At 41.1% G+C, this 24,499-nt stretch overlaps 1 protein-coding gene and 1 non-coding gene across 4 annotated transcripts in view; one reads left to right on the top strand and one right to left on the bottom strand.

Annotated features, from left to right (window-relative positions):
• CTNND2 (catenin delta 2) overlaps window positions 1-24,499 on the top strand; it is a 948,689-nt gene that overhangs the window by 891,969 nt on the left and 32,221 nt on the right. For all 3 annotated transcript variants that reach the window (XM_054488747.1, XM_054488746.2, XM_063664666.1), the window contains 2 exons: window positions 4,876-5,086; window positions 9,792-9,876. In XM_054488747.1, the coding sequence (XP_054344722.1) occupies window positions 4,876-5,086; window positions 9,792-9,876 (296 nt within the window). The remainder of the gene's footprint in view (window positions 1-4,875; window positions 5,087-9,791; window positions 9,877-24,499) is intronic.
• On the bottom strand, window positions 571-678 carry LOC129037634 (U6 spliceosomal RNA). Its single transcript, XR_008502876.1, has one exon. It is a non-coding gene; the product is annotated as a U6 spliceosomal RNA (small nuclear RNA).

Here is a 24,499-nt window from a genome sequence, read left to right as displayed (position 1 = left end):
CCCACCAGCTCCTTTCTGCACAAGCGGTCTGCAAGGAGTGCCTTTCTTGGGCAACATGGTTTGTTAGGTCTCCTGAGTGAGTCCCTTGGGATACCTTGGTGTGCCCAACAATGCTTAACAGAAGATTTCGACAATGAAGCACTGTAAAGAGAAAATAATCTTTCCTTGCAGTTTTTCAAGAAAATCTGGATTTAGAAAACTGGTTCACCAAACACAAAATACAGGTATTTGAAGGAAACACACACACACACACACACACACACACACACCCCCACAGTGGAAATGGTAGCAAAGTTACAAGGTTTCATTTAGTCCATCATTGATGAAAATAGTCTTTTTTCTGCACAATTATATTATCACCAATGGTCGTCTCTTACCAGTATTGCAAAAATCAGAGATACAGTCATTGTTATTAGAGACTAAGTAACTTAAAAGAAATGGCCCAAGGATTCATTTCTATTGGGAACTTTAGCAAGAAAGAGTGACTTTGTTTGTGGTAGTGGTGGTGGTACAGTCTTGTTTTGTATTGTTTTGATCTGACAAAGCAACAAGCTTTTCTTCTTAAGAAAACAAAATATGGAACGCCTCACAAATGTATGTATTATCTTTGCACAGGGGCCATGTTAATCTTTCTCTGTATCATTCCAATTTTAGTATGTGTGCTGCCGAAGCGAGCACCATGATTTCCCTTTGTCAGATGTGATTCCATGGTAGTGGATCATTGGTAAAACATTTATTCAAAGTAGAAGCAAGGCAAGGTATCCACTTTGCTTTCATAAATCTAGGTATTCTTTGAACCTGATGATCTGCTTGTCTCTCTGACAGGATTTTGGTATGTGATTCTCTCATATAAGTAATATAACTAATTTTGCATGTTTTTCTTTGTGTAGAAAAATAACATTCAATTTATCCATTAATATTAAGCTTTAAAATTCACTTGGTTTTTACTACCCTCTGTGTTATTCCCTCGTGAAATCTCTGAATCCTGTTTCCCTGCATTACGTCAACATTTCCCTGGGCTCCAAGCCCTGTCAGTTTCTTCTTAAGAATTTCCATCATGGCTGCTCTCATGTCCTTGATCCTCCCATAACCACCTTTTTGTAGTCACAGGTTCTTGTTTGTTCCTGAAATATTATAGTTTCCTGCCACATGAATGAATCACTCTATTATTTTCAGTCTGTGTCATATCTTCTAACCAAATTAAATCTAGAAGAAGGTAGAGTCAGCTGTGCATGGTGGCTTACACCTATAATCCCAGCACTTTGGGAGGCCGAGGCAGGCAGATTACTTGAGGTCAGGAGTTTGAGACCAGCCTGGCTAACATGGTGAAACCCCATCTATACTAAAATTCAAAAGTTAGCCAGGTGTGTTGGCATGTGCCTGTAGTCCTAGCTACTCAGGAGGCTGAGGCAGGAGAATCGCTTGAACCCAGGAGATGGAGGTTGCATTGAGACGAGATCATACCACTGCACTCCAGCGAGACTCTGTCTTAAAAAAAAAAAAAAAGAAGAAGAAGAAGAAAGTGGTGTAGTCAGCTGGAGCAGTCATCTATCTGCAGTGGTTACTGGTGCCTGCTCCTTTTGAGGGCCTAAGCAGGTCATTCCAAGACAGGCACTTCTTCTGCCCCATGCCAGGCTCAAACACAGGGGGAAGCTTATGCTCTGCATCCACAGAGAATCTCAATGCACCACAGGACCACAGCTGGGCTCTAGGTGCCCTTTCTGTCCCTGGGACTGTGAAGAACTGCCCACAACCTCCACCTGGTGATCCAGCCTCTTTCTTCCCCAGTCCTAAAAGAACCCTACCTCCATCCATTTCTCTCTCTAAAAAGAAAAGGAAACAATTTGACCACGTTGATGGTGTGAAACTATAAAAAAAAGTTTGAACCACCCACTTTGCAGTTTCCCGTTGCCAATGTGATACAAAAAAAAGGGAATTAACTTCTTTTACCCTCTGAAGAAATCTCAGACCTCAAAGAGCCAAAAGTCTGCCTGAAAGAGTAGAAGGAGAGGAGTCAAGATTCCTCCTACTGGGCAGCAAGAATAGCTTTTTAGCTCTTTCAAGTGTTTAGAAACTTAGGTTAAAAAGAAAATACAGGATATGGGACAGTTATAGAAACACACTACCTTGAGTTGTAGTGCTTATAATTTCACTAGAAGTCTAGAAGAAGAGAACATTATTGTCAAGAAAAAGACTATATGTTTCTTCCACCCTCAGTTTTACTATTCTGAAACCTTCCTTCTTAATGCACCAGAATTCTTTTTGTAAAATATCAAGTTGTTCTTGTTGCCCTCTTGACATACAAGAAAAAATCCTAAATGTACACCTCCTGAATCAAGCCTTCCATAACAACTCCAGTCCTATCTAACTTGTCTCTTCCCTGAACCACTGTTATAAACATACAACACAAGGTCACTTGCATCTGTAATTATTCTATGTCACATATTTTATTATTTCCCTAATCAGCTTCAAAGTTTCTAAACACTAGAAAGAGCTAAAAATCTTTTTTTGCTACCCAAATTTCTTGTGAAGATAGGATTTAAATTTCACTGTAAAAAGACAGCATTTTCAACACATAATCAAAGGCTAAAAAAGAATTGTAACCTTTTAAAATAATTAACAAACTGCCCCGAGGTTTTCTTCTCCATGGAATAATATTACCTGATTTGTTTCTTTACTTGGATGGTCAAAAATTTGGACTAAAATATATCCCTCCAGATAGACTGATAAATAGACTTAATGAAAAATCTCCAATTGCCTAGTAAAATGTCAGTGACCTATATTGGAAATACTAGAAATAAAATAAATCCAATGAGTTTCCTCGACAGTAAAGTTGGGGTAGGTTAAATATAACAGTGACTCCTGGTCTTTTCCATATCATGGGGCACGTGGAAAACGATAGTACTTGAATGGCACATTGGGGTGAGTGGAAGAGGCTGCTCTGCAGGGGTTGGGTACCCTGCCATCTACTTATTATCTATAAATAAACTAATGTTACAGGGAGACCCGCATCTTAATCAGGACTCAAGGACTGGAAAGCCATGGAGAATGAGACTACATCTTCATATTTATCTGACATAATTTTCAAAATCATAATACCAACAAAACTAAAAAGTACTACAGCCAAATTCTTACCCTCTCTTCATTTTTGGTTTTAACCTTGACAGTGTCCAAGATCACAAAACCAGTTCTCCATAGACAGTCAAGGGTGTAAATGTCCCCGTATATACAATGACTGGAGTGTTTTTTCAGTTATTTTGCCCTTCCTTCATCACTTTCCTTATAAGAAAAAGGAAAAAGGAACACATTGATCATTTCATGTCTATGGAGCTCAAGTTTGTCTTCTAATGGTTTGTGGGGGTTAATGAACTGGTAGAATCTCCAGCATGCTGAGCCCTACAAAAGTAAACTCTTAACCAGAGTTAAGGCTGATTTAATGATAAATAGATAAACTATTTTAGGTGCTGTCATTAGAAAATAAATATGCTACATTTGGGGGTTTGCAGGCAAACCATTTTTGTCAGACACTTCCTCAGCTATCATCAAGTGAATGAACACACTTTTCTATTTCAGTAATTTAAGTATCAGCATTTTCTCTCTAAGCTAAAATAAGCCACCTAAACATAGGATAAGAGCAGATACCAAAATTACAAGGGCCTGTGTTTTATGTATCACTGCCTGGAATTAAGATATCATCACCTACTCCCACAAGGTTCCCTTCCTGCTGCCAGGCACCATACACCAGAGAAATAAATAGCAGAAGAAGACATTATTTATAGATATGTATATGGAGGTGAAATATTTCAAACAGCCTTTAGGAGCTAGCTAAATATGCCTAATTGGGGGATGGGAGACAAGGAAGGGATCTAACTTTGGGCACTTGCCAATTCCATCTGAAAAATGTGAGAACAGCCAGCTTTGCTACAGGCACTCATTTACTTACTTCCAGAAGTCAATTAAAGGAGCAGAAATGGAAGCTGCAGGTGGGATAAATTAATTGTCTTGCAGGGCTATTGGTAATGCCTAAAGTACTTTGTAAACTAAAAGTACTCCATAAATATGTCATTATAAGTACCTTTATCATTGGGAATAGTAAGATTAATAATGTTAAAGAGAATTAAGGAAGCAGAATTGGATTGTATTATATTTTTCACACAAAAACACACCAAATTAGTAAGTGTTACCTGGTAGAACTACACAATAAAATCCCATCAGAGAGACAAACAGCATCAGGTTACCGTAGTTCAGAGGACACATAGTTATAGATTGTCAAGTACCTCTCTCCTGCTTTCAGTGTTTCTCTTTGCTTTAAATGAATCAAAACTCAGTACTCACATATGTGATCATGTTCCCCACACATTTTTGCTTTGACTCTTCTTAAAAAATACAGGCCCCAACATAGCTTTCATTAAGGTATTTTTGAGGGTTATGTTAGAATTCCCATACATTTTTCTTGACTTCTATAAACATCAAACAAGAACATAATAATAGCTAATACCTATTGAGTCCTGTGTCCTTGTTCATTTCCATACATTCACTCATTTATGCTTTATAGCAACCTTGTATGGCAGGTACCATTATTGTCTTACTTTAGAGATTGAAAAAACTGAGGCTTCAGAGGCATGAAATCACTTGGCCAGTGATTTGATCCCAGGTCAGTCTAGCAGCAGAGTGGATGCACTGCCATGAGGAATGACTGTTTGTCTCTGTAGGTGTGTCCAAAACTACCCAATAGAGAACATTCAGTGGTGGGAAACAAACAATTTTGCATAAACGTGGCCTCTCGTATTCTCTTCTCCCCCATACCCACCTCTGCCAGTATCTCTGCCTTCACCTTGACCTCCTTTCAACTCTTCTCTTTATTTTCTTTTCCAGGCAAATACGCCATGCGAGACCTAGTCCACAGGCTTCCAGGAGGGAACAACAGCAACAACACTGCAAGCAAGGCCATGTCGGATGACACAGTGACAGCCGTCTGCTGCACGCTGCACGAAGTGATTACCAAGAACATGGAGAACGCCAAGGCCTTACGGGATGCCGGTGGCATCGAGAAGTTGGTCGGCATCTCCAAAAGCAAAGGAGATAAGTAAGTTACCTGGTGACGCCATATCTCTGTCCTGGTAAAATTGGTTCTGAATATGCCTTTCAACTCCTGATGATGGGTAGTACTACGACTGTCACTGGAAAGCATTTGTCTCTGAGAATCAAGAGAAGGAAAATGGTAAATGGTTTCCAGTCTTCTCTCTTACTGTTGGTAAAATGGACTTGATGATCCAGCACACCCATGTGCTCCTTCCACATGGCAGTGACACGAGTTCAACCTGGATACATGAAGGTATTTTGTTGTTGTTCCTCTGTGGTGGGAAGTCCGTGTGTTGATGATGTCTCTACATCCTTCTGCTCTGTGCCTCTTCAGCTCTGCAACCAAGTCAGGTCCACCTTACCAACATCACAGTAGCCACCAAGTCATAGCAAGTCACTGTGCAGGAAGGATGGGGGAGGAGACAGGGCGTGATGGAATCAGAGAACTCAGTTCTCATCTAGTACCCTCCCTTACAAGCTATGAGATGTGGGGCAAATATTTAATTTAACAAGTCACTATGCCTATACTTTCCAATCTAAACCTAAGGGAGAGGCTGTCACAATATGCTAGCTGGAAGAGGTGATAATCAAATCTTAAAGAATGAGTAGAAATTTCCCAGGCAGTGCAGATAGTGGTGAGAAAGGAGGGCCTTCGTGCAGACAGAACAAAAGGAGATGAGACTTGGTGTTAAAGCAATTGCACCTCCTTGAATAAGAATGCCTCCCAGTTTTTAAGAACCAACAATATCTTACTATATACAGTCAGAAAATAGCTTCACAAGCCAGCGCATCAGTATATCAGCAAGGTGTCAATTTTACAGAAACCTTCACTAACCTTAATTAAATTTTGCCTCTTGGAAGGCCCTCGATGTAATTAAATAAGATTAAAAGGGTGAACATTTTGTTATCAAGAGTCTATTTCTTGACTTTTCATTCCCTGCCAAGCCACCCCCACCCCCCATTCTTTTACATGTAAATGCTAAATAATTTTTCTTTTGTTATTAAACACTTTGAGTGACGCACTTTGAGACTTTCTGGAAATTCTGTCTCATTATTTCACTTAATTCAGGATAGTACCAATGTATTATAGAAGATTCAGAGTTTCTGTTTAAGCACCCGGAGACCTCCAAATAGGCTCAATCAACAATTTTGCATTTGGATTTGAATGTTTTCTCATATCAAGTAGAAAAGCACCACTGGACTCATATAATAATTGCGCAGTGGAGATTGTTGGCTTGAGCTATATCTTATGATATTGTACTTACAATAAAGTGTTATACTACGTACGTAGGAGGAAACCATATGGTTTTCTTCTTTATTTAGCTTCAGTAGACCTTTGGAATCTCTAATTGAAGTGCTTACCTGTTTTGAGCATTAAGAGCTTAATATGGTAATGCTTTTTTGAGCATACACACCTACACACACAATGAAACCATAGTCTGCAAAACAATCTGATATATTTTTGTCTATATTCATGAGACATTCAAAGATTAAAGTATTTTCTCTGAATTATACAGTTAGAGAGCTTTGAGGAGTGGTTTGGCATATATTAATTCTCTCCAACTTTATGAGCATTCCTACCGCAATAAGCATCACTAAATGGGCCTAAAGAGAAAAAAAAGTTTTATTGAGTCCTATGGTCAAATAAAATTATTTGGTGAAACTAATTTACAAATCACTTGAAGAAACCATCTATGAAATGATATTACAAATCACTTGAAGAAACCATCTATGAAATAATACAGATCCATGTTGCTAAGGTTCTGATAAGCCAGGTCCAATCTTGATTATTGTTAATGGGAAGATTTTTTTTCACTAAAGATGATCTCATAAATGCCCTTTAATTTGGCTGAAAATTTACTTATAGAATAGGCGCTCATTCTGTCTTGTTGTTCCTTTATCTCTTTTTCCAATGCCAACAGCCTGGATTTACGAGTTTAATAAGAAGTGTTAAATTGGATTGAATCAAGCATCTTCCTGGTTACAGTTATCCCGCTTAGTCAGTCTCATTCACTGTGTCATGTAGTTTATCTCTTTTTTTATATATATACTGACTAATTTGGAGATCAAAACAAGGTTTTTATAACTACATTTATCCTCGTCTCCTACCTACACTTCAGTTTTATTATTGCTTTTCACTGCTCTTAAAACAAAATGAATTCAGGAGAATTGCTCCAAATTTGAGCATGAAACTCGCCATTTCTGACTCAATTCTATTATAATAGTAGGCATGGAGATTCCCACAGACTTCTAGACAAATTTTAAGGAAATGGAATTTCTTTATTGAAAATCAAATTTTTGGAACTGAGGATAACTTAATAATTGGGAACGGTAGGTGTACAAATACACCATAGCTTATTTATAAAATGATTGCTAATTTGCCCACCCTAAATTATTCCTTAAAAACTTATTTCTAGAAATAAGTTCAGTTCAAACCTGATTTTTATTTGTGATAGTATGGGAAAACACAGATGGAAGAAACGTGCCTTGCTATGATGTTCTATTTTATGTATTTATACATGTTCTTTATACATACATATATATATATACAAGCTTAAATATGCAGTGATGTTAATGAGTCAGATTGGCGAGTTGCCAATCACAGTCTATCAGAACTGCACAACTCACAGCGTCTGGCGGACACAACCAAGGGGCTGGTGTTCTGTGATCCCACTGCTGGCACAGCTATGTTGACAGCCACAATGAAATGCACCAACTGAAGTCCTCACCACCCCTGACGTGACAGCTCTGGTGAAGATCAAACTCCAATTGTGTAATTGTTATTAACTCTTACGGTAGTCTTATACTCGCCATTTTGAAATATTAATTATTTATTCTTTTCACATCATCATTTTAAACATCAATTATGGACATTCTATCATGTTCATCTGTCTCAAGAATACATTTGTTTCTTTTTTCCCCAATTTTAACAGTTATATGAGAAGTAGTGTTGAATGTGTCACTATATTTTGTCATAAGACGGAAAAGCTATTAACAGTCTTAACTGTTACTGTCAGTAAAGAACTGTGTATTGTGGCTTGGGTTACAATCACTTGTCACATTAGAAACACGCAATTGTCCAAGCCCTTCAATCAATATTTAGAAGAGTTTTTCAGGTAGGAATTTCTATGGCATCCATCTAGTGAATGCATCAAAATTAAAGTCTAAAAAGAAAGCAAAGTTTCTTTAACCTTCACATGTTAGTATAACACTGTGATGTATTGGCATTTTAATTGAGAGGTTAAAACCTGCTGTTCGTTACACATTCACAGTCTCTTTTGATTTTGTAACTATGCAAAAGATAGAAACAAAAACTACACTTTTGTTTCTACTCAGAAGCATTTTTGCATACTAATTATATTTCAACTACACTATCATGACCTGAATATTAATATATGTTTTTCTAGAGTTGCTTGGCTATTGTCATGAACAAATATTTAGCTAAATGATAAAATACAACAAAACATCACATTTAATCTTTGTTCAGCATCAATTATATGAGAATGAAATGCAGCTTCATCTGGATTCATGAAAAGATCTAAAATTCTCTGTCTTTAAGTCAAAGGAATTACAGGCATACCTTAGAGATATTGTAGTTTTGGTTCCACACTACTGCAATAAAGCAAATATCTCAATAAAGCAAATCACACAAATATTTTGGTTTATATTATAGAAATACCTTCTTTCCTTAAAAGTCATGAATCAACTTCTGCTAGCTTTAAACTTTTCTCCTGTAGCTTTTTTTCTCCTCACCAAGCCATCATATAATTAAGAGAGTTGGCTGGGCACGGTGGATCACGCCTGTAATCCCAGCACTTTGGTAGGCTGAGGCAGGTGGATCACGAGGTCAAGAGTTCGAGACCAGCCTGATCAACATAGTGAAACCCCATCTCTACTAAAAATACAAAAATTAGCTGGACGTGGTGGCACACACCTGTAATCCCAGCTACTCAGGAGGTTGAGGAAGGAAAATCGCTTGAACCCGGGAGGCAGAGGTTGCAGTGAGCCAAGATCTCACCACTGCACTCCAGCCTAGGCAACAGAGCAAGACTCAGTCTCAAAAAAAAAAAAAAAGAGTTAGGGCCTTGCTGTGGATTGGGTTTTAGCTGAAGGGAATGTTGTGGTTGATATGATCTTTTATCCAAACCACTCAAACTTTCTTCATATCAGCAATAAGCCTGTTTTACTTTCTTATTATTCGTGTGTTCACTGGGATAGCACTTTTAATTTTCTTCAAGAACTTTTCCTTTGCATTCACAACTTGGCTCACTGTTTGGCACAAGAGGCCCAGCTTTTGGCCCATCTTGGGTTGTGGCATGCCTTCCTCACTAAGCTTAATCATCTCTTGCTTTTGATTAAAGTAAGAGGCGTGCAACTCTTTCCTTCGCTTGAACACTTGGGAGCCATTGTAGGGTTATTAATTGGCCTAATTTCTACATTATTTTGTCTTATGGAAGAGGGAGGCCTGAGGAGACAGAGGAGGAAGGGCCAGTCGGAACACACAATATTTATTGATTACGGTTGCTGTCTTAGGTGGGCACAGTTCATGGTGCTCCAAAACAATTGCAGTAGTAACATCAGGGAGCACTGATCACAGATCACCATAATAGATATAATAATAATGAAGAGGTTTGAAATACTACAAGAATACAGAAATGTGACGCAGCTGTCCCACTCACATCTTGCCTTTCCTGTCTTTTCTTCATCAGACACTCTCCAAAAGTGGTCAAGGCCGCATCTCAGGTCCTCAACAGCATGTGGCAGTACCGAGATCTGAGGAGTCTCTACAAAAAGGTAAGGCTGGCTTCACCTGGGCCGTGAGTCCAAACACTCAACGCGGGGCCCTGAGAGGCGTCACAGACGTGGAGGGCACTTTCCCACAGCCTCAGTCATTGAAACACAACTGAAACGAGAATCAGTGAAGAAGCCAGAAAAGAGGCAATGTGTCCCCTGAGTAGCTCCTAAGATCCATGAACTTTCTGGACTGGACAGACCCGTGCTCACAGGGTCTTACCCTAAATCATCTTACAGAAAAGAAAATAAGCTCGTTTTCCTGAGCTTCAGTATTCTACAGTAGACTAACAAGTAATGACAGAGGGATTTTGGGGAAAAAAAATCAACAAATGTTAACAAGTAATTTTGGAAATATATATATATGGAAAGATATATATATATATATCTTTATATATAGAAAGAGAGAAACAGAGCACATAATTCAGGAAATCAAGAACCACTGCAAACTAGGAACATTGAATAGGAGACTCAACTGTCTGCCCACGTCACTAAGCCCCTGAGCACCTCACGGTGTTACTGGCCAGAAGGAAAAAGACGGCGCTCCCGGTGACAAACGTGGATCACCAAGATGCTCGGCATTTGTTCCTCTCACAAGGCAGGCAGGAATTCATATCGCATACCTCCAAAGAGTCTTCACCCGCAACATGGCTCAAAAATGCCTTGGAGAAAAAAGTCACATCTAGAAAGTTTTATTCAAGGCCTCATTTCCAAAATCTGCTCAATAAGGGATGCCTAACTTTTCCTTTTTGATTAGGAGGGGAGAATTTTTTTTTTTTTTTTTAACATTTCCCAAAAGTTGTTGTTTTATTGTGACAAGGCCAGCAAGCATGGGAGTTTAAATTCGAGTTAACAAATAGGGGTAGAAGGCCATGCGCAGTGGCTCACACCTGCAATCCCAGCATTTTGGGAGGCTGAGGTGGGCAGATCACCTGAGGTCAGGAGTTTGAGACCAGCCTGGCCAACATGGTGAAACCCAGTCTCTACTAATAATACAAAAAAAAAAAAAAAAAAAAAAGCTCAGCGTGGTAGCGGCGCCTATAATCCCAGCTACTCAGGAGGCTGAGGCGGGAGAATCACTTGAACCCGGGAGGCAGAGGTTGAGGTGAGCTGAGATCGCACTACTGGACTGTAGCCTGGGCAACAGAGCAAGACTCCGTCTCAAAAAAAAAAAAAAAAATAGAGGACATCACCAATAAGCAGGGAGAATGGCATAGGCATTGGTCTCCATGCAGGGATTCAGGAAGCACAAACAGGACTACAGAAGGGTACCTGGGCTTCCATCAGCAACTGCCCACAGCACCCACCTGCAGCCTCCTGGCCACTTGCAGGGAGTGGGAAAGCCAAGATCATTGCTGCCTCCATCCCCATCTACAGCCCCCATCCCCCAGGTCACCGGCCACTCACTGGCCAGGGACGTGGGGCCACAGTAAGGGGCTCACATCATAAGGCAATGAGACCCATCTTGCCAGAGGGAAAATTTTTATTTTCCTAAGCAATGGGGGAAAAAGATATTTAATAGCTGTCTCTACTAAGTTAGAGTCTATTTCTAGATTTCCCCCAAGGCCTTTCTAACTTCCCTTAACTATTCATTACTTTGCACTTGAAGTTTTATAAAGTGTAGCCTATATATTTCTCTTTCAAAATTTTCCTATTCCCTAAGAGGAAGTGTGTTTAAGTTGAAACAGAATGCAAAATTAAGTGGAAGTTCTAGATCAATGAGAGTCATCCCTTAGTATACACAGGGGATTGGTTCCAGGACTGCCGCAGATAGCAAAATCCGTGAATATTCAAGGCCCTATGGAAATTAGTCAGCCCTCCTTATACATGGGTTTTGCATCTCGCAAATACTGTATTTTTTATCTGCATTTGGTTGAAAAGAATCTGCATATTAGTGGACCCACACAGTGTTAAACCCATATGGCTCAAGGGACAACTGTTAAGTCCTTCCCGAAGCATTTTATATAATAGGTTAGCATAAGCCTTTTATCTACAATGTTTTGGGTTCCATTCTATTTTGTTTGAAATTCCTATCCCAGCCTCCTTAGTTAATTCCTTCTTGAATTCCTCCAGGAGGCAAATGAAGTCTCGCCCAGGAAAGAGTCCTTCGGCTAAATAGGCAGCCAGAAATGAGGAACATGGTATAAATTAGAAACGAACTGGCCATTCTGAATCAGTGGCTCCAGAAGCTCAATGAAATATTACTGCCTGAAATAAAACCTTCTTTCCTTTAGATCCTGAACGTTTCCTGTTTGCTGAAATACACCTTCTGATACTTCTGTGCATTGAAGGGAAGCAGCTTTTAGACACTCTCCAGGCTCTTTCTTGAATAGTCATATGAGTCTTCCGTCTTAATGTTTTTCATTGTTGTTAGTAGAGTTCAAAAAGCATAATTGTCTGTCTATTTCCATGAAAAAAAGAATGTGTTGACAGGAATTTAATGGAGCTAAAACTCAAGAGCTGAAGATGCTTAAAATATGTTTCATTTGAAGAGATTCAAGAAGGATGGGCTGGACAAATGAATGATGATGTTTTTAGTGGACCCATGATTTAAAAATATCGAGAAAGAGCTGTTCTTAATAATTACCAAATTATGCAGTTGTGAAATGAAAGGAAGATCTTTGTGCCCAGTGTCATAAGTGCTGCTAACAGCAAAGCTCAAAATTCAAAAAAGCTTTCCTTTTGAAAAGCTCCTTTGTGAGAAAACCAAATTCATTCATCTTTGTGAATTGTTTTTAATCAGTGGGGAAATAGATTTCTATTTTGTTCTTCACTGACAATTTGCATATCATTGAAAAAATGTCTGATCCATATCTTTTAATTATCCATGCTTCAAATCTATTTATTAAACATCTATTCTGGGCTTAGCAAAGGAAGAGTTCCAAAGGAAAACATAAGATATGGGAAGGAGGTACTAGGGGTAACGATGAAATATGAAACTATAATGGGCAACTTCATTCAGCTCTGAATTACATACTACAGATTTTAAAGTATGAATTAAGGGAAAGAAACTTATAGACCAAATCTTGAGAGGCATTTATGGAGTTTGCATAATTAGGAGGTAAGAGATAAGGACATTTGGATAAAAGGGAAAGTGTGAGGGGAGAGATGGAAATTGGATTGAGAGTTACATGTCCATGGAACAGAATTTGGCGCCATCTGTCATGCTCATTTTCTTGTCGAACCCAGGTACAGAGGCCAGGATGTCATTTCATTAGCTCACCTACTTTATGTTACCTAGAGAGACACATTCTGATTCAAATCAGAATATTCTTCTATCTGGGTGTATTGATTAATATAAAACTATGTTTGATTCATGCTGCATTTGGAACCAAAGCACATTTGTATCATCGGAACCTTTGACTTTTGTGAAGCTTGGTCTTCTGGGTTATTTTGCCCTAATGGAACATCAACAGGTGTAGGAGAATGTGATCACTTGCAGGCTAAAGAATGCATCACCCTTTTAAAGCCAGTCTTTAAGTTTAGATAACCGCAAATAGAACTTAGATGTTCTGTGTCATTGCAGAGGATATTTTCTAAAGGAAAAGACAATGTGCCATAGGAAGAGACTGGATGTCAGGGTACAAGAGAAGTAGGAGATGGAAAGTTCTTGACTTTTTAGAACGTTGGGACTTAAAAAGAAATGGAGTGACTGAAATAATAGGGTGCTTATGTTTGACTATGGTTGGGGAACTGTCAGGATGGCTGGTTTTGAAGGAAAGAAGATGGGTGAGGGGGAGGACATAGAATTAAAAGATTATAGAAATCATCATGTATAAATTCTTATTAGATGACACCTTAATAATCTGCGCAACATCTCCAAGAAGTACTTGCATTGGTTGGGATCCAAAACTATAGGAGCTGAGACTACACAGGGATCCCTTTCCCTCTCATGGAGCTGTATGTGCTCGGGCAGGTGGCCCAAGGCCAGCAGGTGACCTTGATGCCTGTCACATTGCTCTGCCTTGCAAAAGAAATGTCATTCCTGCCTGTGTAAGCAAAGCATCCTGGCTCTGCCCACTTCTCATTCCAGCCCATAGGGTGAGAGAGGGGAGAGGGGAGGGCATGTGGCACAGAAGTTGCCAGTCTCAGGCTCACACCCCGGGGTGAGAACTCAGTCCCATATGCCACAGCCCCCTGCCAGGGAGGATGGGGACAGGGGCAGCATAACCCCTGCAAAAGGCTTGTGGCAGGAGAAGAAAAGCAGTACCATTCCAGCAGTCATTTTCTTCTCAAATGGCTTTAATGTCAGCTGTAATCACAACCTAATGAGGCATGTTATCCCATTTTTGGGTAACTGTAATCATCCAAAACTTCTTACTTGTATTAAGCAAAAATCTCATTATTTGCAACTTCTGTCCTCTAAAAGCTGTACTGGAAAAGTCTAATCTGTCTTTTCTGCAATAGCCTTCCTGGATTTGAAGCTAGCCATCTTTATCTAAAAGGTCATTTCTTTTCTAGGTCTAAAATGTGTAGGGGAGGAAAAGAAATATCCTCCGTCACCCATCACTAGGTTCATGGTAGAAGCCCCTATAATGAAAAACAAATTATAGTAACAAGAGAAAAGCATACAAAATTATCTATATAATTAGAAAATTACATGAGATAATTACATGCCAATTAATTACATGAGAACCTCTGTAAGGAAATAAAGGCCCAAATGTACACAGGTAAACTTGTGTATTTTTATGCTTAAGTTTGATGGAGAGTGGACACCCATGGAGAAGTCTGATTGGAGGACAAAAGAGTATGATCTAATGTTGATAAACGAGGAGATCTTACGGATTCCTCTGTGGGCCCCTGTGAGTTCAGAGATAAGGATGTTCCTTTGCTCCAGTATAAGGAAGCACCTCTCGAATGAGGGTTTTATGACCTGCTTAAGGGAAGAAGCGTGAGGGGAAGATGAGAGAGATCTTTCTGCCTCTGTTGTTTTCCCAAATGCCAAGGTGCCATATTTGGGGTTAGCATGAATCCCATCACATGCTAAATTCTAATATGTCAGCCTTTCCACAGCCTTCACCATCCTATCCTTTTTTGCCAAATGCATGTAAGTTTGTTGGTATCCTTTGGTAATATAGCACCCCAAAATGAATGTATTCCTCCAAGCTTGCTTGAAGCAGAGGAGAATAGACAGAGACTATGCTTTCCTGATGGGAGACACTCAACTTCTACTCATAAAACTGGAGATCACATTGGTGTCTGAAAGGCTCATCCTACAATTTGGTGAAATATAAAGAGTGCGTGGCCAGGGGTCCACAGCACAGCCCTGCCTCTTACCAGCAGCATGATCTTGGGCAGGTGACTTGAGACCTTCTGCCCATCAGTGTAAGAACTGACTTCCGGCAGGCCTCTGGCCACCTCTGCTGAGGGGTGGAACACCATGAGTAGCCCTCCGATTCACCAGGTTTCAGATGCACTAGGGTTGCTTGGCGGCCAGTTATCTGTACCTGGTGAGCAGCCATTCCTGATGCAGAGCCGCCAGGAAAGTAAACGACCTCTTAAAATGGTCTCTGGCTGTTCTTGTACCTGGCAGCATGTTCTCTGGAGGCAGCGGGACAAGCCCTCAGATCTCTGGAGTTTTGGAAGCCTGGGTAGCCATGATGCCTTCCTTCCACTTTGTGTATCCAAGTCTGTATCTTTCCTTGACCTTTGCGTCAAAGAACCTTCGTAGCCTTTCATGAAGACTGATGGCATCTCTCCCTCAATCCCACCCCCTCCCTTGGTTTTCCCATCCATGATGGGAAAGCCATAACACTTGCCTCAGTGGATTGCTGATGTCTCAAATGGAACAGCAGTCATCACAGTGCTTTGTAAAATGGAAAGTAATATATCCATTGGAGTTGCTGCCATTAATTCTACAACATTTTTCCAAGCTGTTTGATTGGCAAGTGCCGTCTCTGCCATCCTGTCCACAGGCAGCTGAAGGTTTGGATCCGAGGATTTCATTTTGTCATCATCATCATCATCACTAGTCACCTCTGCCTACATTTTTACAGCTCCTTTCCCCCTGGTCTCTCTACTCTGTCTCCTCTAGTCCCTAGAGGCCTATCCAGTGTCTGCTTCCCACGGTCTTTCTCCTTTCTCCCACGCAGCTCTGCCTGCCAGCGATATTCCTATAAGAAACAGAGTCCCATGTTTACAACAGAGAGTGCTAGGTGCTGAAAGCTGGTGATCAGAATTGAGGGGATGCTACCTGCATGCTTCCGTGCCCTTGCCTCTCCATGGACTGCTTGCCTGGAAGACAAGCCAGGCCATTCAAACAGACCCTGCAAAGTTACTATGGAAAGGGTCAGGGCAGACCCTGTTGTTAAAGTAGTAGATGATTTTTCCAATGTTCAGTTTATGGTCCTGAAGCTTATTTTGCTCTAAGAATCTCAAAGTGCTTCAGAGAGAACAGCATCCACTCAGTATCTCTCCGAATGAATTAAAATCCATAGTTCAGGCGGGGCATGGTGGCTCATGCCTGTAATCCCAGCACTTTGGGAGGCCAAGGTAGGTGGATCACTTGAGGTCAGGAGTTCAAGACCAGCCTGGCCAACATGGTAAAACCCCATCTCTACTAAAAATACAAAAATTAGCCGGGCATGGCAGTGCAATCCACCTGTAATCCCAGCTACTCGGGAGGCAGAGGTGGGAGAATCGCTTGAACCCAAGAGGTGGAGGCTGCATTGAGCAGAGATCACGCCACTGCACTCCAGCCTGGGTGACAGAGTGAGGCCCTGTCTCAAAAAATAAAAATAAAAAATAAATAAAATACATAGTTCCTAAGTGTATGGAACAAATCACAGGTAGATCAGACGTCAGACCCAACCTCTTGTTGACAAGCAGTGGGGCTAGAAACCAGATGAATTCTCCCTCCTAATATTGATGGTCTGGTGTTTTTATGGTTGTGCCCCCCTCCACCCCACACACAATGTTGTTATCTTGCACAGTGAGCTCATGTCTTGAAGAATGCCAAACTGCCTGTGCTTGAAACGGAGTAAGATCGTATTTCTCTGAATAGAGACACTGTATTCGCTCTTGCCTTCGTGATGAGAGAAAGAAAACATAAAACTAATCTTTCAATGTCCTTCCTTTTATTGTCAGAGAAGATAGACTCTCGGGTTGCACAGCAAGTGAAGAATGAGCTTTGATGGGAGTGGAGTCATGCCCTTCATGGCCTGTCTCACACCAGGCTCTCTTTCCTTACCGCTCTTGGATTCATTTCATTGGCTCTTGTGGCCATTGCACTCACAAAACAAGAAATCAATAAGTAATTATAGATGGATAAGGGAATGCCTGTAGATTTCCTCACATGTCCAAATCAGAGTGGATGAAGGAGTGAATACAGCCTTTTGTCATCTTTCGCAGCTTGCTTGTGGGAGACTGACCACTCTACATAGATGAGCCAGTAGCCATGGCCTTGCAAACTGAAGTCATGTTCTCATGTTTAACATTACTCCATCACCCTCATCTGCTGGACATTTGAAAAACAATACCAGATTCCAGTAAGAATTAGAAAGATACTTTGAATATTGTCGAGGAAAAACACAATATAGTCAAAATTCAAAATTTTGTTTAAGCTTTGCAGTATGAAGGGTGAGGAATACTGAAGGGCTTTAATATGTCTTCCAATATGTTGCCGTTTTGAGAATTAATAGATTCTACTTTCTGGGTATCTAAGATAGGGATGAAAAAGCAGTAAATCCCCTATAGAAATAAATTAAACTACCAAATGTAGAGCTGTCATTTTATCAAGGAAATTGCTTAATGGGAATTTATTAATCTTCCTACTGTGCTGGAAAATTCTTCAACAACAGATTATTGGAAGAGCATAAGGACTTTCAGCCAGATTTTAAAACAACCCAAGGCTAGTGTCCACAAGGTTTGCAATTGTAGCTCCTCAAGTTCTTTCTTTTCTAAATCACTTGATGTCAAGTAAGGGTAGAAAACAAAAAGGCTAAGGTTAAACTCAGCTACCATACTGTCTCCTCCATAAATCTGGACGTTTACTTGTTGATGTTTGGTATTGACAAAGAAGGTCTTTCTTCACAAGGTCTCCTGACCTCTCTGAGACAATTCTCAGACACTCATCATATGATATCTGTCCAAAAGCAAAGGCACAAATGGGAACAGAAGCAAAAATCAATTGTACAAAAGTGGAAATCAATGCACATGGCAGTTGCTAAACAAGAAGTCACTAAGTTACAGCTGTTGCTGGGATAGATCCCCAAGTCAGGGGAAATCCCATATAGCAGAACCCAAACTAAACACTTCCTCTATAATTCCACCATTTCACAAGGCTTCGCTCGTAACATTTTGAGTCAAACCCTACAAAAATACCCCAGAGACAAAAGGCAGAATCAAAGGACCAGATCAGGTGCTAATAAACTCAGTAAGTTTAATGTAAGTCTACATCCATTCTTCTCACTTACTTTGGGGCAATTAACTCAAACTTACTCCCTCGTTTTCTGGTGGATCCAGTAGATTGGGTGATATCACATCTACGAGAACTCAGTGTGCTTAAGAGACAGCGTGATCAGTTTCTTCTCTCTTCCCAGCTCCATCTCTTCTCCCTCCCCTTCTCATAAGCTGTGGCTTCCCCTGTCTCAATGCCTCCCAACGAGGTTGAGCTAAGTGGGAAAGGAGACTCAAGGGGAACAGAACAGAACCTGACTATCTTGGTTATATCCTGGCTCTGGTACACTCTGCCCATGGAAGATGTCTGCTGGCTATCTCCATCTCTCATGGGGGCAGTGGGGTGGGTTGCTCAGAAGTACCACCCTGCAACCAAGGACCCCCCAACTGGGGATGCCTGACCTCCTCAGCCATCCGCCTTAGAATTCTCAGTCGGCCTCAGACTACACACAGACCAGGGAAGATACAAATTTTGTGCCCCTGTAGCTTTTGTCATTTTGGAAGTCCTATTTAAGAAGAAGAGTACACTTTACGAATATAAAATTAGGTACAGACCCTGGAAGGGGCCCATGCGGTGGGCGGGCGTGAAAGTTCATGGCTCCATGGTCAGTTCACCTCTGGCACTGAATCTCTGTATCGCCCTGCTAATGCCACTGAAGACACCAGGCCCACCACCCCCAAACTTCAGGGAGCTCATGGTGAAGCTCTTTACATAGTCCACTCCCTGGGCTTCTGGAGAGGGAGGCTGAGGAATTCCCAACCAACTGATTACTTCCAAGGAAGTTCTCACCACCAGCCGTTTCCACCCTCAGCCTAATCTTATATAATCTGGAGTTGAGTCATATGCTAATACTGCAGAACCCTATTGTGTCCACCATTTTTGCAACTCTGAGTGGAAGGTCTAACACTTCGAGAAAGTGGGGCAAGGGGGCATCTGTTATTCTTTGCCTTGCTTGGAACCTTAGCCAGAACAGAGACAATACGGAAATTACATTAACATCCTGGCATACTACCTTATCACCAGTATTTAATTATCTACAAGTTTTCTAGAGAATCTGTTTCCTTGCCTTTTCCAGCTTCTAAAGGCTGCCTGCATTCCTTGGCTGCTGGCCTCCTTCTCCACTGTCAGAGGCAGCAGTGCTGCATCTTTGAAATTTCTTTGCTTACGTTGTCGTACTGCCTGCTCTGTGACCTCCCGAGTCTCTCTTAGAAGGAACAACCCTTGAGATGACATTGGGCCTACTGGGATATTCAGAATGAGCTCTCCCTTTCAAGGTCTTTAACTTCATCACATCTGCAAAGTTCCTTGGCCATTTAAGGTAGCATATTCACCAGTTCTGGGAATTAGGCTGGTGACATCTTCTATGGCGGAGGCAGCATTATTCAGTCTCCCACTCCCTCTCACATAAAAGCCTGAGTGTAATGGTCAAAGTCTGATATAACGCCTGCCAGAACCAGGGGTTTGGCTCCTCCTAACTCCATGCTCATCACCTCTGGAGTGTTGCCCTCATCTGTATTATCCACATTGGCTATCATTCTGCCCACATTCCAAACAACTGGAATGGAAAAGAGCCAGGGAGGGCATGCCTTTTTCTTTTAGAGACATGCCTTTGTAAATACTTCCAGTTCTTAATCAAGTGGCCACCCACGTCTCCCTGTCTAGGGGCTTAACTGAAAAGCCGAGTTTCTGTTACAGGGTGCGAAAGTGAAGAAAGGCTACAGAGATGTTCATTCCCTGGACATCCACGCTATGTGTGCAACAGCACCAATGCTCCTTTTGAGTATCTGTGCCCAGTTTTTATAAAAGCCACATTCTTGGGAGATCCCAGAGTGCTGTCATTTCATTGGAAATACTTCTACAGTAATTACCAATTGGCTTCAACCTTGAAAACGGCCCCAAGTCCATGACTCCTTTGCCCTATGCAGGGAGGCCAGCCAGTTCGATGGAAAGAGAACTGTACATTTGCAGACTCTGTTTTGTAGCTGGAACAATATGTGAGCATTAGCCACAACCAAAGGAAGAAGTCAGGTCACAGAATGTGGACCTGTCTCAGATGCTTGTTGTTGCTGCCACGTGTCCTGTCATAACCACGTGCCCGTGACAGGCTGCCAGCAGTTCCCGAGGTAAAAGCTGGGTGAACTCACAGTTCCCATGAACTGCTCTGAGAGAGCTGTTCATGCCATCCTCACCGCCAATGCTCCATTTAACCAGATGACAGATTGGCCGCTGGTAAGATATGTAGCATAAAATAAAAGTATACAGCAATTGGGTGTTTCTCTATGCCAGTCTATGCGATAGTACCCCCATTTTCTTATTCTCCTTAATACCACGTGATTCCTCTTAGAGCAGTCCTGTCAATCCTACTAGCAAATGGCCACTCCTAGTAACTTACATTCATTCATACGTTCAATGCATATTTACTGAGTACCTGCTAGATCATCTGCTCCCTTCTAGGTTCTGGAAATTCTGAAGTGGATACATCCATATTGGGTTACCTTTCCCCAGTTACACAGTGGCATGCATTTTAGCAAGTATTTCTTGATTGTTTCACTTTATGCTTATTTTTATTGGGTTCTATTTTAAAATAGAAATATATATTTATTCCCTATTTATGGTCCAGGCCTCTCGTTAAGTCATTTTCTCCTGATACTGTCCACTTTCCTCCTCTTGTTTCTTCATCCTCTCCCTCTGGTCATTCTTCCCCTAGAGATACATATGCTCTTCGTTCTTCTATCTTACAATGTTTGAAAAATGTCCTCTCCCCATCCTTCTGCATCTTCTGCCTTCTCACTTTCTGCTCTCCCATGGTCCAGCCTTCACAATGGGGTTTCTAGGAAGGTTGGAGTTCATTCATGGTGCCTTTCTTACTTTCTGTTGTACTCATCAACCCTTAGCAGTCAGTCCTCATGCCTCCACGGAAAGGGCTCCTAACTGCAGCGTCCAACAAGTCTCATTGCCTGTGTGACTTAGGGAGGGCTCCCCACTGTAACACGCAGACCTAAACATCTAATGATCCAACTACACGAAAGTTTATTTTCTTGCTTCTGTAGTCATCCTGGACAGGTGTTCAAGTAGATGGGTCAGTTCTTCTCCATGTGGGCACTCAGGACCCAGACTCCTTCCATCTGTCGCTCTGGCACGCCATAAGGCTTGCAGCTGTATCTGGCAACACACATGCCCGCTGCCTCACCTCCGTTGGCTAGATCTCCATCACGTGGGTGTGAAAGGCTGCCACAAGGAGAGGCTGGGACATGTGGTCTAGATGGGCATCCAGGAAGAAAAGGCCATGGACTGGGGAGGCCCTGACACATCTTCCTCTGTTAAACAGCCTCCTCCCTGGCTGCTTTGTCACTACTCTTATTTTTCTCTATGTGGGAAGCCGCCCCTTCTCAGTCTTTTTTTGCCAACACCCTGGTCCTGGTCTTCCCTGCAGCATCCTTGTTTGAGACCCTATACCTGCTAATGTAGATGATCTCATCTGCTCCCATGTTTTTTTTTGTTGTTGTTTTTGTTTTTTAATAGAACCTGTCTCATGAGAACTTCACAGCATATAGGCAAGATCCCTTCACAAGCCACTACCATCTTAAGACAATTGTTTTTTAATTATACTTTGAGTTCTGGGATACATGTGCAGAACATGCAGGTTTGTTACTTAGGTATACACATGCCATGGTGGTTTGCTGCACCCTGCTCCCATGGTTTTTAAATGCATTTGAAGACTAGTTTGTATCCACATTTATTTCTCTATCTGGTCTTCACTGTTGAACACTAAACCTATCCATACAACTACCCACATGACATCTGCACTTAGATAGCTCATCAGCTCTAACTGTCCATACATCCAGTGCTTAGCTCTCAGTATATTCCCCAAATCTATTCTTCTTCCGTGGTTGCCCATCTCAGTAAATAGCACCCAACCCACCTTGTTGTTCTTTTCAGAAATCTGAGAGTTATCCAACTAATACTTCCTTCTTTCTTATCTCCACTCTATTTTTCACAAACCCCAATGATATATTTCCTAAATATCTCCCATACCCAACTATGTCTCCCATCCTTACTTCCATCATCATCTGTCCCTGGTCCTGGTATAATATTACTGCCTAATTGGTTTTCTGGAATCAACTTTACCATCTTCGGTCTATTTTTCATTAAGCATTCAGAATATACTTTTAAACATCCCGATGTGACCTGGCCATTCTCCTGATTAAAACTCTTCAATACCTTCCATTTTCTCACAAAGTCCTGCTCACCTCCCCACGCTGACTTCCGTCCGCCCTGCCTGCGATCGCTTTGCCTCAGCCACACTGTTCTTGCTTCCCCTTGCTCTTCCTCTGCAGGCACAAAGCTGTTTCCACCTCAGAGCCTTGGCATTGCCTGGGCACAGGTCAATTCCTCCCCCAGGAATGCCTCCCCTTCTCTCCCTCCAAGCCTGGTTATTGCTGCCCCAGTGTAACTATAACTCCCTCCAGAAAACCTCCCTGACTTTCCCCAGCTCTCTAAGGCTAATAGCAGTCCTTCCCAATAACCTGTACTTTCCCTTCATGACTCTTACAGCCTGGCTATTGATGTGATCATGTTTTGAACACCTGTTTCTCCTTCATCTTCCCCTCAACAACCATGCCAGTCTCTTTCTCTTTTCTTGCCCTGTGCCCAGCATGGTGCTAGCTACTTACTAATTTTTATTGAAGAAAAGCACCAGTGTAGCTACCCCAGAGTGTAAGCCTAGCAGAGGGCATCTTCAATGACTCTGCTTCCATTCACATTGTCAGAAGCATTTTTGTTTTGTTTTGTTTTTGTTTTTGTGTGTGAGAAGGAGTTTTGCTCTTGTTGCCCAGGCTGGAGTGTAATGGCGTGATCTCAGCTTACTGCAACCTCTGAAAAAACGAAACGGTTCAAGCAATTCTCCTGCCTCAGCCTCCCAAGTAGCTGAGATTCTAGGCACGTGCCACCATGCCCAGCTGATTTTGTATTTTTAGTAGAGACAGGGTTTCTCCATGTTGCTCAGGCTGATCTCAAACTCCTGATCTCAGGTGATCCGCCCACCTCGGCCTCTCGAAGTGCTGGGATTACAGGCATTAGCCACTGCGCCCGGCCTGTCAGAAGCATTTTGAAGGAGACTGGAATATAGAGAACGTGAAGTTGAGACCCAGCATAAACATCGAATTTGTTCACCAGTGATGAGTATATATGTAAAATAGCTGACTGTTCAAATGCTCAAATGACATATTAGAAGCTAGAAATTTGTATTCCTAAATCTGAAGACTGGACTGTTTAGTTTTATCCTGAACTGAACTTTGCAGTACTAACTGAAACACAGAGGACACTGTTAAAGCTCATCCAAGTCAGATCTTTGTTTTAAGGCCTCAAAAGCAAAGCTAGGGAGGTAAGAGGACTGATTTGGTCTTATTTCAATTTCCCAGGTGTTTTCGTTTCTTTGTTTGTTTTGATTTTTTGCATTCCATTGGTACCTATTAACTCCTAGCAGTTAACAATGGTATACTTTCTTCTACTAAATCATATACATTTTTTCCAACTTTTCAAATCTTCTTGGTTACACTGGTTCTTTAGAATTAGCCCAGTAGCAGTAAATTGAATTCCTAAAACAGATTTACACAGTATTTGCTTTTAAAAGATGGTATTGCACAAGATCCTTATGCTTATATGTACTGTACCTTCAAGTATCCAAATCAATTTAATTAAATTTCATTAGAAGCAACAGAGCTGAAACAAACTAATGAAAGCAACTGGTATGTCAGATGGTATTTATTTGTACATTAAACTGCAAATACTCCCTTTTGGCCCTTAAAATTTAGTTTAACTATTTAACTCTAATAGCTTTTGGAATTATTGATGGAATTAGTTTTAATGAATCTTTAACAAACAGTTTACCTTAAAAATAGATGGAAGCTTGTCTTATTACAGCAGAGAGAAGCGGAAGGTTTTGTAGTTAAGCAAAATCTGGCTTGGTCTTTAGTCACACAGACGGTGTATCAGAATATTCTACCTTCAGTTTATTTAATACCTTTTCTTGAAATAAGAAGGATGTGTATGTGTAAATGCCACTAATTTGAAATCTTTTCATTCTCTGCTTAATGTGATTACATTAATAGGTTTATTCCACTCAAAAATGACTGGGAAACTGGTACAATTTTGAACAATCAAGCTTCTGATACGTGAGCATTAATGTCTTAGCTGGTTACCTAAGGCAACGATTTCTGTTTTGACTTT

This window comes from Pongo pygmaeus, chromosome 4, assembly GCF_028885625.2.
Source record: "Pongo pygmaeus isolate AG05252 chromosome 4, NHGRI_mPonPyg2-v2.0_pri, whole genome shotgun sequence".
In the NCBI taxonomy this organism is placed as follows: domain Eukaryota; kingdom Metazoa; phylum Chordata; class Mammalia; order Primates; family Hominidae; genus Pongo; species Pongo pygmaeus.
Note: the sequence above shows the minus strand (reverse complement) of the source record. Positions and strands in the feature narration are given on the sequence as shown.